The sequence below is a fragment of the Podarcis melisellensis genome (assembly GCF_964234715.1).
Source record: "Podarcis melisellensis genome assembly, chromosome: 17".
In the NCBI taxonomy this organism is placed as follows: Eukaryota; Metazoa; Chordata; class Lepidosauria; order Squamata; family Lacertidae; genus Podarcis; species Podarcis melisellensis.
In genome coordinates, this window is record NC_138534.1 from 16,054,753 (window position 1) to 16,067,898 (window position 13,146).

Genomic DNA, 13,146 nt, shown 5'->3' on the forward strand with positions numbered 1-13,146 from the left:
CTTTTATGCAGTAATCATGTTTGGCAATGTACAATATGGTTACCTAATGTTTCGTGCTGTAAAACATGCGTACTGTGGAGTGCAAATGGGCAGCCCAAACATGCAGTGCGCATAGGAAAAGGAGGCTCATCTTACTGTGCCACACAATAGCGTCTTCCATTGTATTTTGCTACCTGAGTGTAGCCTATTATTTCAGCAAAGCAAGCGGTCTTTTGTGTGTGTGTGAATAGAGAACTCCAGATTAGGTTTTTGTCATGTTTCTGCAACAAATAGAAAGAGCAACTGTTATATTTTTAACGTAGGTTTGCTGAATCAGTGCACATAAGAATACTCCTGGATCGGACTAAGGGCCCATTTATTTCAGCATCCTGTTCTCACAGGGAAAGTAGTTCATTGTCCTCATGACCAGAAGCAGGGCTCACCCCCCTCCCAGCCGTTATTCTCCAGAACTCAGTTCTGGAACCTCTCAGGTGGGCGCTATTTCCATCTTAAGACAGGGGCCTCTTTCTCTAGAAAAACAGCACTGGCTAGAAGTCATTGAAAGCCATCCAAATTGATGAAAATCACTACGGGTTATTGGTCCTGAATCTTCTAGCAATCGGTTTACTTGGATGGGTCCTAATTATACTATCACGAAAAGACTATCCACTTTCTCTGCACCATAGGTAAAGGTAAAGGGACCCCTGACCATTAGGTCCTGTCGTGACCGACTCTGGGGTTGCGGCGCTCATCTCACTCTATAGGCCGAGGGAGCCGGCGTTTGTCTGCAGACAGCTTCTGGGTCATGTGGCCAGCATGACTAAACTGCTTCTGGCGAACCAGAGCAGCTCACGGAAATGCCGTTTACCTTCCCACCGGAGCGGTACCTATTTATCTACTTGCACTTTGACATGCTTTCAAACTGCTAGGTTGGCAGGAGCTGAGACCGAGCAACAGGAGCTCACCCTGTCGCGGGGATTCGAACCGCCAACCTTCTGATCAGCAATTCCTAGGCTCTGTGGTTTAACCCACAATGCCACCCGCATCCCTGCACCATACATATTTTTATATGCCTATATCGTGTTCCCTGACCCGCCTTTCTGCTCCCTAAAACTCCAAGTATTGTAACCTTTCCTCGCAAGATAATTGCTTGAGCCCCTTCATCATTTTGGTTGCTCCTCTCTGACCTTTTCCACCTCTACAAGTTGAAGACAAGAGAACTGTGCAGAAGTATTCCAAGTGCAGTCTCACTATAGTTTTGTATAACAGTCCGTTTTACTTTCAGCCCCATTCCTAATAATTCCTAACATGGATTTCAGCATTTTCCCAACTGCTGAGCACTTGATTCTCTCTTAGAACATTTCCCAGAAATAACTGCATGGGGTGTTTTTGTTTTTTTCCCTGAGTCTGACTACAGGGCTTCTTAGTACTGATAGAGGATTTCAAATGGCATTTTATCTTTCCCTTTCTTCTACTCCCCAGTGTCATTTTCATTTCCCTGCTTCTCCCCGAAGAACAGTTGTGCATGGTTTTGTAAAACATTTCTCTGCTACATGTTTTCCCACACTGAAAGTACCTTTGTTATCTCATCAGCTGTCTTACGTGTTGTTAGTATTCTTGCCATCATATCATATTAGTATTGTTTTCATGAATGCCACAGAGAAATATAATGATATTAGCACCTTTCAAATTGTATTAGTGAAAATAAATACAAGTCAGAAACAATACTAATATAATATGATGTAAAACTACTGATATAGCACTAAGATGCACTGAACCCCTCACAAGGTATATCTGACTGATACCGGGAAGCAAGGGATGTAGCAAGGCTCAGGAGTATTTAGCAGTGCTGAAATGCAGGGCAAAAAATTATATTGTTCTACTTAAGGAGCCTCTAAAATCAGGACAGCACTTCCTTGGGTTGCTTCCAAGCCTGATGAGGAACATTTGAGGGAGCTGGATATGTTTAGCATGGAAAAGAGGAGACTGAAATATGATGGCCATCTTCAAATATCTTTAAAGGGCTGTCACACGAAGGTTGGAACAAGCTTGTTCTCTCCTGCTCCAGAACGGTAGGACCTGAACCAATGGATTCAAGTTACAAGAAGGGAGATTCCGAATAAACATCGGGAAGAACTTTCTGAGAGTAAGAGCAGTTAGACAGCAGAATGGTCTCTCTCGGAAGATGGTGGAATCTCCTTCGCTGGAAGTTTTTAAGCAGAGGTTGGGTGGCCATCTGTCATGGATGCTGTGGCACTCACACAGGGTCCCCGGATGTTTAACGGTCTATTGATCCCTGTGCCACCACTGTTCTCGCTTCCCCGCTGCCACAAACCAGTTACTCTCTGGTAAAACACTGAGTCCAGACAGTTGTTAAAAGTGAACCAAAAAAACCCAAGTTTATTTTACAAACATTAACAAATTTATGGTTTCTCAGATAATATTCTGATATTCAGATAATATATCTTACTTTAGTTTCTTTACTGGCCTATACCTTCCTAATACCTTCTGACTGATTATCTCAACTGTTTGACTGACTCCTCTTAACACATTCTCTCACTCTCTCACACCAGACTAGCCCAATCCACAGACTTATCTTCTCTGTCTCTTCTAACTCCAGACTGTCTTTTCCACCCTAACTCTAATTCTCTCCCCCCCCCCCCCAAAATACCTCTGTGCTTAAACCTTATACACAGTTAACTCTGCCCCCTGGGTTCCCATTGGTTAGTCATTTTACAATTAGTTAACCCTTTCCCTATGAACCCAGTACGATGTCACACACCTAGCAGGGCAAATGCCACAGATGCTTTAGCTGAGATTCCTGCATTGTCTTAGGGTCCCTTCCAGCTCTACAGTTCTATGATTCCACGAAATGTGTGCCTTCAAAGTATGGTTTAAAAATGTGCAAAGTTAACTTGCTCGTATTCCAGAATTAAATTAAATTGTACGGAGCTGTGTAAAATCCCAACACTCTAAATGTCCGTGAACCATAATTCCATCCCAGGCACATAGATAGTGTGTAGTTCAGGACCTTCACGTTTCCAAGGTCAAGGATTGTGTTTCAAGAGTTTACACATGCACTGTACCTGCCCACTCGGTCAGTTGCTGAATTTAAAAGGTGTTTGCCTGGTGTGCAAACATGGTCATTTTTATCTCAGATTAATAACAGGGTAACCAAAGCCCAGGGATGCGGGTGGCACTGTGGGTTAAACCACAGAGCCTAGGACTTGCCAATCAGAAGGTTGGCGGTTCGAATCCCGGTGACAGGGGGTGAGCTCCCGTTGCTCGGTCCCTGCTCCTGCCAACCTAGCAGTTTGAAAGGACATCAAAGTGCAAGTAGATAAATAGGTACCGCTCTGGTGGGAAGGTAAACGGCATTTCCATGCGCTGCTCTGGTTCACCAGAACTGGCTTAGTCATGCTGGCCACATGACCTGGAAGCTGTACGCCGGCTCCCTTGGCCAATAAAGTGAGAATAGCGCCGCAACCCCAGAGTCGGTCACGACTGGACCTAATGGTCAGGGGTCCCTTTACCTTTACCTGTAACCATAGCCCAACCAAAAGGAATGGCTCTACCTCCCTCCCACAGACTTCGCTCGCTTGCCTTTCTGAATTTCCTTTCTCCAGGCTTCTGTGGCTGACCTCCTCCCCACTTCCACTAGGATTATGCAATGAAATCCCACTTGGATTAAACAAAACACTGTCTCCCAAATCAAAATCTATCTATGGGAGTTTCCTTGTTTTGTATTTTGTATCAGCAGTTGGAATAAATGACCTTCGCGTGACCTCCAGTTATAGGACTCTTATTATTATCTATTGCTTTTCAAACAATTGATATCAGGCTCATTTTATCAATTCTTCCTTTCCTCCCATACTACAGCACAAACTAGAGTAATTTCATCAACAGCCGTATCAGTACATCAATTCTTCTCCCTGCCACCACCAGCATTTCAATCAATTAATACTGAATTGATTTGTTCATTCTCAGGCCACCAGGCCTCCCTTCCCCGCTGCCCCCGTTATTGAAAAGCTACCATTACCACTAATGCTAACATATTGTAATATGATATCGAACAGCATTTCTAAACCCTTGAGTTAGACCCAAAGATAGGAAGCACTGCTAAAAAAACTTAATGCTTAATGAAACCACAGGGCTTATTTTAGATTGTCTCCTTGTCTTTAAACATGATTTTAGTGGAAATAGGGTTTTTAAAGGTAAAGTGGATCTGCCATATAACTAGCATAGGGATGGATTTAGATGGGATTATGACTTTTCCATTGATATTATAAGGGTTCCTTGGAGACATTTATAATCTTACTGGAAATGCAAGAAACACTGTGTCAGGTCTATGTCTAGAAAACTTATTTGATGTTCTAACTACTTGTGGATTATTTACATGGCAGAACCTAATGCTTCTTGGGGGCCCTGGCTTATTGCACCCTGAATCTGCCTTCACATTCCGCTTGTAGTACATCTATACATTTCCTCCATAATATCTCCTTGGGTGGTGGTAGTGTTTAGTTTCTCTCTCCCAGTCTGAGTCAGCAAAAAAAGATCTTGTGTTTTACTCTTAAGTGAATGCAGGCCTGTTATGCAGGTGGGATTTATTTATATTGGTAGTAAATCTCATTACAATGCTCCTCGGCAGTCATAGCTAATCTTTTTAAATTTGTTTGACAGTTCTCTCTTAATATCTTCCATAATGGCGACTTAAAACGCTACTACACTTGATTCCCACATCTAATCACCTGGACTGTGATCCAGTTTTTGAACCTCGCCATGGTGATTCTGCTCACAGCCCTTGGTTTGTTCCCTAGCTAAGCCCAGAGATGAGATAGAAACCATTTTCTCAAATCTGCCTCTAGTGGGCTATACCCTTTTATTTGTGTGTGAAGTACAGTGGTACCTCAGGTTAAGTACTTAATTCATTCTGGAGGTCCGTACTTCACCTGAAACTGTTCTTAACCTGAAGCACCACTTTATCTAATGGGCCTCCCGCTGCCGCTGCGCTGCTGGAGCACGATTTCTGTTCTCATCCTGAAGCAAAGTTCTTAACCTGAAACACTGTTTCTGGGTTAGCGGAGTCTGTAACCTGAAGCGTATGTAACCTGAAGCGTATGTAACCTGAGGTACCACTGTAATGTAATTTAGGCTGCACCTATACTGCACCTATACCAAAGGTTTTCCCATCATCTACCAAAGCTATATACAGTGAGTGCTTTAAAAAAAAAAAATTTCTTGGAAGCCCATCTTGAAATTGTGTGTGTGTGTGTGTGTGTAAAACAACCTCTCAGTGCCCCCCTTTTTTACAGCTTTTAAAAACCAATTCAAGAAATCAAATAAAATACTGCATCACGTTACAAAAGGTCATTTGAGATTTTCATTTTCAACTCAGTTCAGTTTTGCCAGGCTACTACTTGTTGGAAATCTGTAGCCTGTCCTCAACCCAATTTCTTATGGATGGCAAGGAGGAGGGGGTGGGAATTAGGGCAAAAGACAGGAAAAGTGGTGGCAGAACAGAGGGGGAAAACAAGGCGCCTCCAGCCTACTTTGGGGTCAAGGCCTGAGCATTTGGGCTATGACCATAGCTGCCAACTTTCCCCTTTTTAAAAGGGAAATTCCCTTATTCTGAATAGGATTCCTCACAAGAAAAGGGAAAAGTTGACAGCTATGGCTATGACTCCACACACAGCTAGCCTAGGACTCACCCACTGTTGACATGTGGACTTTGACAAGAAAAAGTTATCTTAACCCCCACTGCCGCAGCAAGATACAAGCTCCTGCTGTGCTAAATACATTCTCTCATCCCATTTTTTAAAGTTTTTAAAATTGTTACTTATATTTTACAGGTGATACAGAACATGCTGGAAATTGCCATTCTCCCAGCCCCCTCTCCCTCTGATGCCAATTTTATCAACAAGTTTCTGTTTACCAAATAATAGCTCTCTAGTTTTCATAATTGTTTCTGTTCATTCGGAACACTTTCTTATTTGGGTAAACACAGGGACCCGATATAATTGTTCCCCTGGATAATGTTAATCAAAGATGGCGCATCTTGTTGGTGATTGGATGGTCCGTAGCAAAAATTATGCATCTTAAAGTTTGGGGGAGGGGCAAATTCGCCCTGTCATTACTGTCATTTGGGTTCAAATACACTTGACATTTAATTGACTGGTTTTGGGCCGTGTTAAAAGAATGGTGATGCTAAGGTTATGTTAGCATTGGACTGTTTGTTTTAGAATTATTGTTACATTTCACCATGAAGAGCTATGTCAATGTTTACATAAGAAAAGTGGTTCTTAGTCACCATACTTATTTGGAAATAGATGATAAAAAAATCAATGAAACAGATGCGCAAGTAAATGTATTTAGGATCAGGATGCAAGTGATTACAGTAATTTCCTGTCATTCACCTTGCAACCTTATAGCATTTTCAGATGTTATATAATTTATTGTTGAAACCTGATATAAGGTGATTGAGATGTCTTAAATGTTGACCTGAAATCTCCTGGAATGTTTGTTCTTGTGGACAATGTGAATGAAACACAAATGAAGGAAGACCCCCCCCCCGTTTAATAATTTTAAACATAGCTGAATGAGTAATTTGGAATTCAGATAATAAACTGTAAAATTGAACTAAAAACACCAAACTGCATTTCAGTCTGAATCTAATTTCAACCGAATGATCTTTTTAAAAACAAAAAACGAAAGAAAGAGGGGAGAGGTGGAATATGTTGAAAATTATTCTGAACTTTCAATATAGAGATAATTTAGCAAGGCTCACAGTTGTAACAGGGTGATATTGCTGCTCCCGCTTGTAAGATAAACATCAGGAAACTGTGAAATATATGCTAAAAACTGAATTTGAAAGAAAGCATTTGTTAGTAGAAGGAGCTGCACTTCGTAATGCTTTCTGCCCTTTTGCAGTTGCAATTAATTACTGAGTTCATTAATTAATGAACATATTAGAGAAAGACACCATTACTGACTAGGGGAGATCTGATATATTACAGAGTCAATAAAGTATTGAACACAGAGAGACCTTTCGGTAGAACCCTCCCTGCTTCGTCTGGTCACTCGCAATCACATATATTATTCTTGCCTACTCAGCAATTTCGTGGGTGCCCTTATATTTCATATTTCTAACTCCTTTAATTACCGTTAGGTACAACGATGTTTTACAACCTTGCTAATGAACAGTTGGTCGGTTGACGTTGGTTGATAAACTCTTAACTGTCAGGTGCAATACAACAAACTCACCATGCCGCCCCCCCCCCCCCCGCTTGTGCTTGCATCCAGCAATACTTTTTAGAGTCTGATATGAAGCAGCAGCTGAAGAGAGAAAAGCAAAAGGCATGTAGAAATATACCTTTGTCGGAAATCATGTAAGGAAAAAGCAGTCAGATTTTAATCGGAGAACAACCGAAAAAATTAATGATCTATGCATTTGCAAATAACCCCTGCTTTGAGCTTATTTGCTCACAGGGATGCCACATTTATTTGAATGGGGCTGGTAATATCCTGCAAGGACATGAGCTGTGAGATATGTGGGGCACTATGCATGTACAAGAGGGCTTTACTTACTGCCTGCCTCTACTACCCAAATGCTGGTCTTGAACTCCTGTGGACTAAATGGAGCGGGCTTAGCTGTGTCAGAGGGTTGCAGTTTTGCAAAGCCAACAATATGCAGCAGGCCAGCAAAACTTCTCCTGGCCTATAACTTTAATTAATAAACAGTGTGACGCAAACTATCTATACTTGGAGGTAGATCTCTCCCAAGTGCAGTCGGATGCCTGAATGTGTAGGTGTATATATAAAAGATTGCAGCTAAAACCACTGTTTCAAGACAATGGTGGTTATTTCCTATAATGTGGCGATTTGCATTTCAATAAATCAGTTGCTGCTGCATTCGGGGAATTCTGATGTTCTTGCAAGTGCAGGTACCAAACCTCCTTCCTCTGACCCTAAAGTAATCACTGGTTGCATCTAAATTGGTAGAGTGATCATTTCCTGGCATTTCCAGTAGTTACAGTACATTGTTAATGCGTGAATGATGAATATAATACCCTCCATTTCAAAAATATGTGTGCAAATTAAGCTTAAATGCATGCCATAAATTTACTACTAGTAGTTTAGGGAGCACAGGTCATCTATAGAACTATTAAAAAACTGAGGTCTTGGCCTAAAAAGAGAGCGTCTTGGTCATTATTTATGTATTTGCTTTATAGTTTAAAGAAATTATCCATCTTTCCCTTCCAAAGTAATATTTCTTTTCATACTGCATGTGTTTCAATCTTACCTACTTACATTTCATTTTCAGATGGTGGGGGGCATGTTTCTAAAGGGCACATCAAATTGTCAAAAGTTGAACAGTTGTGCCTTGTACAAGTGGTGCAGCAAATGAAATTTGCTGTATAGTTCCTGAATCAATTCTCTTCTCTATCTCCATCACTGTATTGCTGCTTAGGGAACACATGGAGCCAGTGGCCATTCTGATGCTTAACTGAATTAAATATTTCACAAGTTTCCCAAAAAGAAACTTGAGAACTTTTTTCTTCTTCAATGGAGTGGAGAGACCTTTGCTCCGTATTTATGTATATTTAAGTATGTACTTCATTCTTAGTTACAACAAAAATGACATGTTGCAATGTTAAGAGATAACTAGCTTAAAAAAACAACAACCATCCTTTGGGCATTTGGAAAGCTGAAATTTGTACAACACACACATTGTCTTCCACACTTATAAACCAAATGGGGACTTCGGTCTACATTATTTAAGTGTGTTTATTCATTTTTACGATGGTGATGGCTTAATGCATCCTATAATTGGAATTGTTCTGTGACAACAAAAAAGTTATTGTTTATGACAGTCCCCTTCACCTGAGATGAAAACAGAGCACACCATTTCATGTCAATTTTTGTTTTACATTTTGTTATATGTGCAGTAGGGAAATGAAAATGACAAATATTCTGAAAGCATATATTTAAAGATTATTTTAAAAAACAAAACAAAACAATGATGCATATTTCTCTGATAATAGCCAAGATTCCAAATAGTGCTCTGAATATGTGTTGAGATCTGATACAGTGCAGAATGGGGAACTTGTGGCTCCCCAGATATTGTTATCTCTGACCATTGGCCATGCTAGGGCTCATGATGGTTGGAGTCAAAACAACACCTGCAGGTTCCAGAGCCCTGGTGTAGTGGCTAAGAAGGTTAACTATTCTGAACCTGGAAGTTCAAATCTCATCTGAATCTTGAATTTTGCCAAATCGTCTGCTCTTATGCTTTTAAGCTTCTACCAGGCAATATAGGATGACAGTTCTGACCTCCCTCCCTATAGGGTCTGATGTAAGCAGTACATGTGAAGATAATGCACATGAAGGCCCTTAGACATGCAGCAAGTTATAAAAATTCTACTTCTTATGTGATTATTCATCTAGTGAGATGTTTATAGAAGTTGGTTTTCCTTTTCTCCTTCCAGGCCATACGCTGCACACTGGTAAATTGCACGTGTGAATGTTTCCAACCAGGGAAGATAAACTTGAGAACCTGCGATCAGTGTAAACATGGATGGGTGGCACATGGTAAGAACTACTTTCCTTTCTGTTTCTCCTTGTCATGTTTACCTCAATGTGTGCATATAAAATATCAATTGCTTAATTACTTTTACATATTGACACCTACATACCCGTTGTAAGTTTATCTGACATCAGAAGAAGTGTGCTATGGCATATGCATGCTTGCTTTGTGTTCTGTAGACAACAGAACAGCAGAGGTTCCCTGTTGTTCCAACACATGGCATTGAATGACAGTGGAAGAAATGAGTATTGTGCAGCGTGCATTCAAAATAGCATATTCTAGCCTATTTCGATTCTCACAGTTGAGTAATTCAACAAGATGTTTAGATCTAGGGCCAGCCCGACACATTTTGGTACCTGAGGCAGAATCTTTCCATGTCTTTCGCCGCAATATTGTTTAGACTCAAAACTGAACTCAAAGCTGAAGCTGTGTCAAAGCAGACTGTTGAAATTTGCTACTGAGGTTGCACTAAGAGATCAGTTGTGCATAGGATAGCAGTTGTGTCAAGCTAATGGTTCCAGCTGCCTTGAAAGAGGAAGTGGTGGTGTGGCTGTTGCTATGGAAACCTGCCTTGCAACCTGAAGGTCTTAATAACCATTCGCCAGTTGCTAACATTCCTTTCCTGGGCATGGTATTTAAGCATGTGGTTGCCATGCAACTCGAGGCAATCTTAATGAGATGAGTTTTCCAGATCCTTGTCAGTCATGCTTCAGGGCTGTTTCTGGCACTGATGGATGACTTTTGCCCTTTCTTGTGATGAGGCAGAGCAATGCTTTTAAAATCATTACCATGTGGGTAGTCCTCAGTATGAGTACTGGAAACAAGCTGAAAGCTGCATGCGTTAAATATATATTTTATTAGTTGGAGCTAGACTAAGCTAGTTGAACTTTGCTCCCATTGACATCACGGTCAACTTATCCTACTGATTTCAGCAGAATCTAAGTTATTCTGAACTTAAATTCTAGAGCGTGGAGTTGGATCTAGAATAAGTTAATGGATCCAACTCATGTTCCCTGCCTCTTGGCAAAGACTTGGCCTTAATCTGAATTTATAGTAAGTGCAGTCCATGTCAGCTCCCCATTGTTCCATGGGGGGGGGGAATATATTAATTTAAACCACCCTGCCTTAGATTATCTCATGGTAGGACCATATTTGTTTATACTACAGTTGTGCTTGGAGCTCACATTGCACATAAGAAGCAACCAGTACGCCAGAGTTTGGTGGAAATTCAAACATACCAGAGTCTGTCTTTCAAAGCCAGGATAGCAGAAAGAAGGTGGTATATTCTGAACTGGTTGAGTGAAAATCTTGATGGTGCTTCACCCTCATAAGAGGTGGCACAATGACCTAGATACAGTGGTGCCTCGCAAGACGAAAATAATCCGTTCCGCGAGTCTCTTCGTCTAGCGGTTTTTTCGTCTTGCGAAGCAATCCTATTAGCGGCTTAGCAGCTATTAAAGGCTTAGCGGCTATTAAAGGCTTAGCGGCTTAGCGGCTAAAAGGCTATTAGCGGCTTAGCGGCTTAGCAGCTTAGAAAAAGGGGGGGGAAGCGAAAAAAATCACAAGACTCGCAAGACGTTTTCGTCTTGCGAAGCAAGCCCATAGGGAAATTCGTCTTGCAAAGCGCATCGAAAAATGGAAAACCCTTTCGTCTAGCGGGTTTTTCGTCTTGCGAGGCATTCGTCTTGCGGAGCACCACTGTAATCTATAACTCGGGGCATGAGCTGGAAGGTATGTTTTACTTTACTCTTTACACAGCTCTAACTTGTGGGGGTGGGTGGGTAGGGGGTAGGATCCCCCACCACAGCGCCCCCATTAGTCAGAAATCCACCTGGCAAATAACATTCCTGGCCATGTTACTTTCACTATCCAGCCTGTATTATTGTGTACTTCACTCTTAGTGATTCTTGTACCCGCCCCCTTTGCTGAATCATCAAATATATTTTTAAAGTCTGGTTTTAAGGATAGGGTGGAGGAAGAAAAGTCCTACTGATTTCACTGGAAGAGCGGTTGAGTGCCTATCCTTTACCTATTTTGTTTATCACCTCCGTCACTTTCAAAAGGTTACAATCCTCTAGGATCTCAGGGTGCTGTACATGGGGTGTTGAGAACTTTGTTTATTTGATATCTTACCCACCCACTAACTTTTGGTAACTATGATTATATAATAGATGGATAATGGGGAAAGATGCAGAAAAGATTATTATTAATAATAATAATATTTGGAAATGGAACCCATGAAGGGAGGGGAGGATGTCCAAAGGTTCGAAACAACCTTTTTGTCTTCATGTTTTGGAGTAGTTAAAGTTACTATATATAAATTCATGTAAAACCAATATTAAGATAGAGCTTTGAGAGACTATTTTGTATTTTTAATTCTGTTTTCCATTCTTTTAGTTTTTCTCTTTTTATAGTGCTTTGAAGATTAGTTTGTCTTTTCTTGTACCATGATTTCTTTTTTTTAAAAAACCCCAATTGTTTTCACCAGCAAGAGCTGGTCATATCTCATTGCTGATTTTTTAAAAAATAGCTTAGTCAGATATTTATAAAGTCCAAAATGTTTCGAAATTTGAAAGCCGAACAACCCCTTGTTTTAGGGTCAGCAAATGCACACCTCTAGGATTCTGTGTCTTCCATCTTTGGAGAACTCCATGATAACTTCTAGCAGCTATGGAATCTGTCTAGGGATGTTCACTATTTTGCGTGTGGTAGTCGGGGTGTTTGTGGAAAGTTAAAGGGGGGGGAATCTGTCCTTTTGACCTTTTTCTCTTTCCCAAAAAATAAAATAAATGTAAACATTTGTGACAAAATAACTAGAACACAAAGAATAGGGTAGAATAAAATAACGTGTCATGTTTTGGTCCTGCGGAGGAGTCCACGGAATAAGACCACAAGGTAGGACAGAAGCTGCATCACCACAGACAGCTCCTGAACACACAGCCTATGAAGGTCCAAATTTTTTTAATAGCGTTTTTAAAGCCTATGCTTCAACACAAACCTCTCTCAGACTCTGTTCCTAATGGGGGGCCAGCCCTCTGGCCTGAAATCCGGCACTCCGTTGTGCTTACTCCATAGCCTTCTGCCTTGTGGACTCCTTGCATCGCTGGATGGCTGAGAGGGCTGTGGGTGGCCTTTAATCCCTCAGGCTCAGGAGATTGTGCTTGTGAAGGTCCTGGCTGAAGCTATCCAGGCCTTGGTGATATAGGAGGTTGTTCCTTGGCCTGGTCCATGAGGTTTTCATAATAATAATAATAATTTATTATTTATACCCCGCCCATCTGGCTGACATGAGGCAAGTCCTCATGCTGGTACAGTTGCAACTGCTGGCAGGATGATGAGGAAAGCAAAAAAAAAAAAAAGGATTACTTTATACAGAGATAAATGTTGCATAAAGTGATGTACACACAATAGCTAAGAAAGAAGGAGAGTCAGATATATATATATATCTGTTCCAGTAACAAGAAGCCGAAAGCACCAGCCTGAAGATGACGAGTGAGACCTCGTCGAAACGTCGCCTAGACACCCCAACTTTTACACGGGAAGACACCCGAGGACACCAAAACCTGCATTCCTGTACCCGTGAA

The 13,146-nt window shown here is 41.2% G+C and overlaps 1 protein-coding gene across 12 annotated transcripts in view; it reads left to right on the top strand.

Annotated features, from left to right (window-relative positions):
* The window catches only part of BNC2 (basonuclin zinc finger protein 2), a 411,384-nt gene that overhangs the window by 253,078 nt on the left and 145,160 nt on the right, over window positions 1-13,146 (top strand). For 11 of the 12 annotated variants that reach the window (XR_014163924.1, XM_081893849.1, XM_081893854.1 and 8 more), the window contains one exon: window positions 9,465-9,567. Coding sequence is in view for 11 of the 12 variants with exons in the window: in XM_081893849.1 (XP_081749975.1) it covers window positions 9,465-9,567 (103 nt within the window). In the remaining variant the exon portion in view is untranslated. Of the gene's footprint in view, window positions 1-4,539; window positions 4,577-9,464; window positions 9,568-13,146 lie in introns of those variants that run through there. The other variant, XM_081893853.1, reaches the window with a different exon arrangement.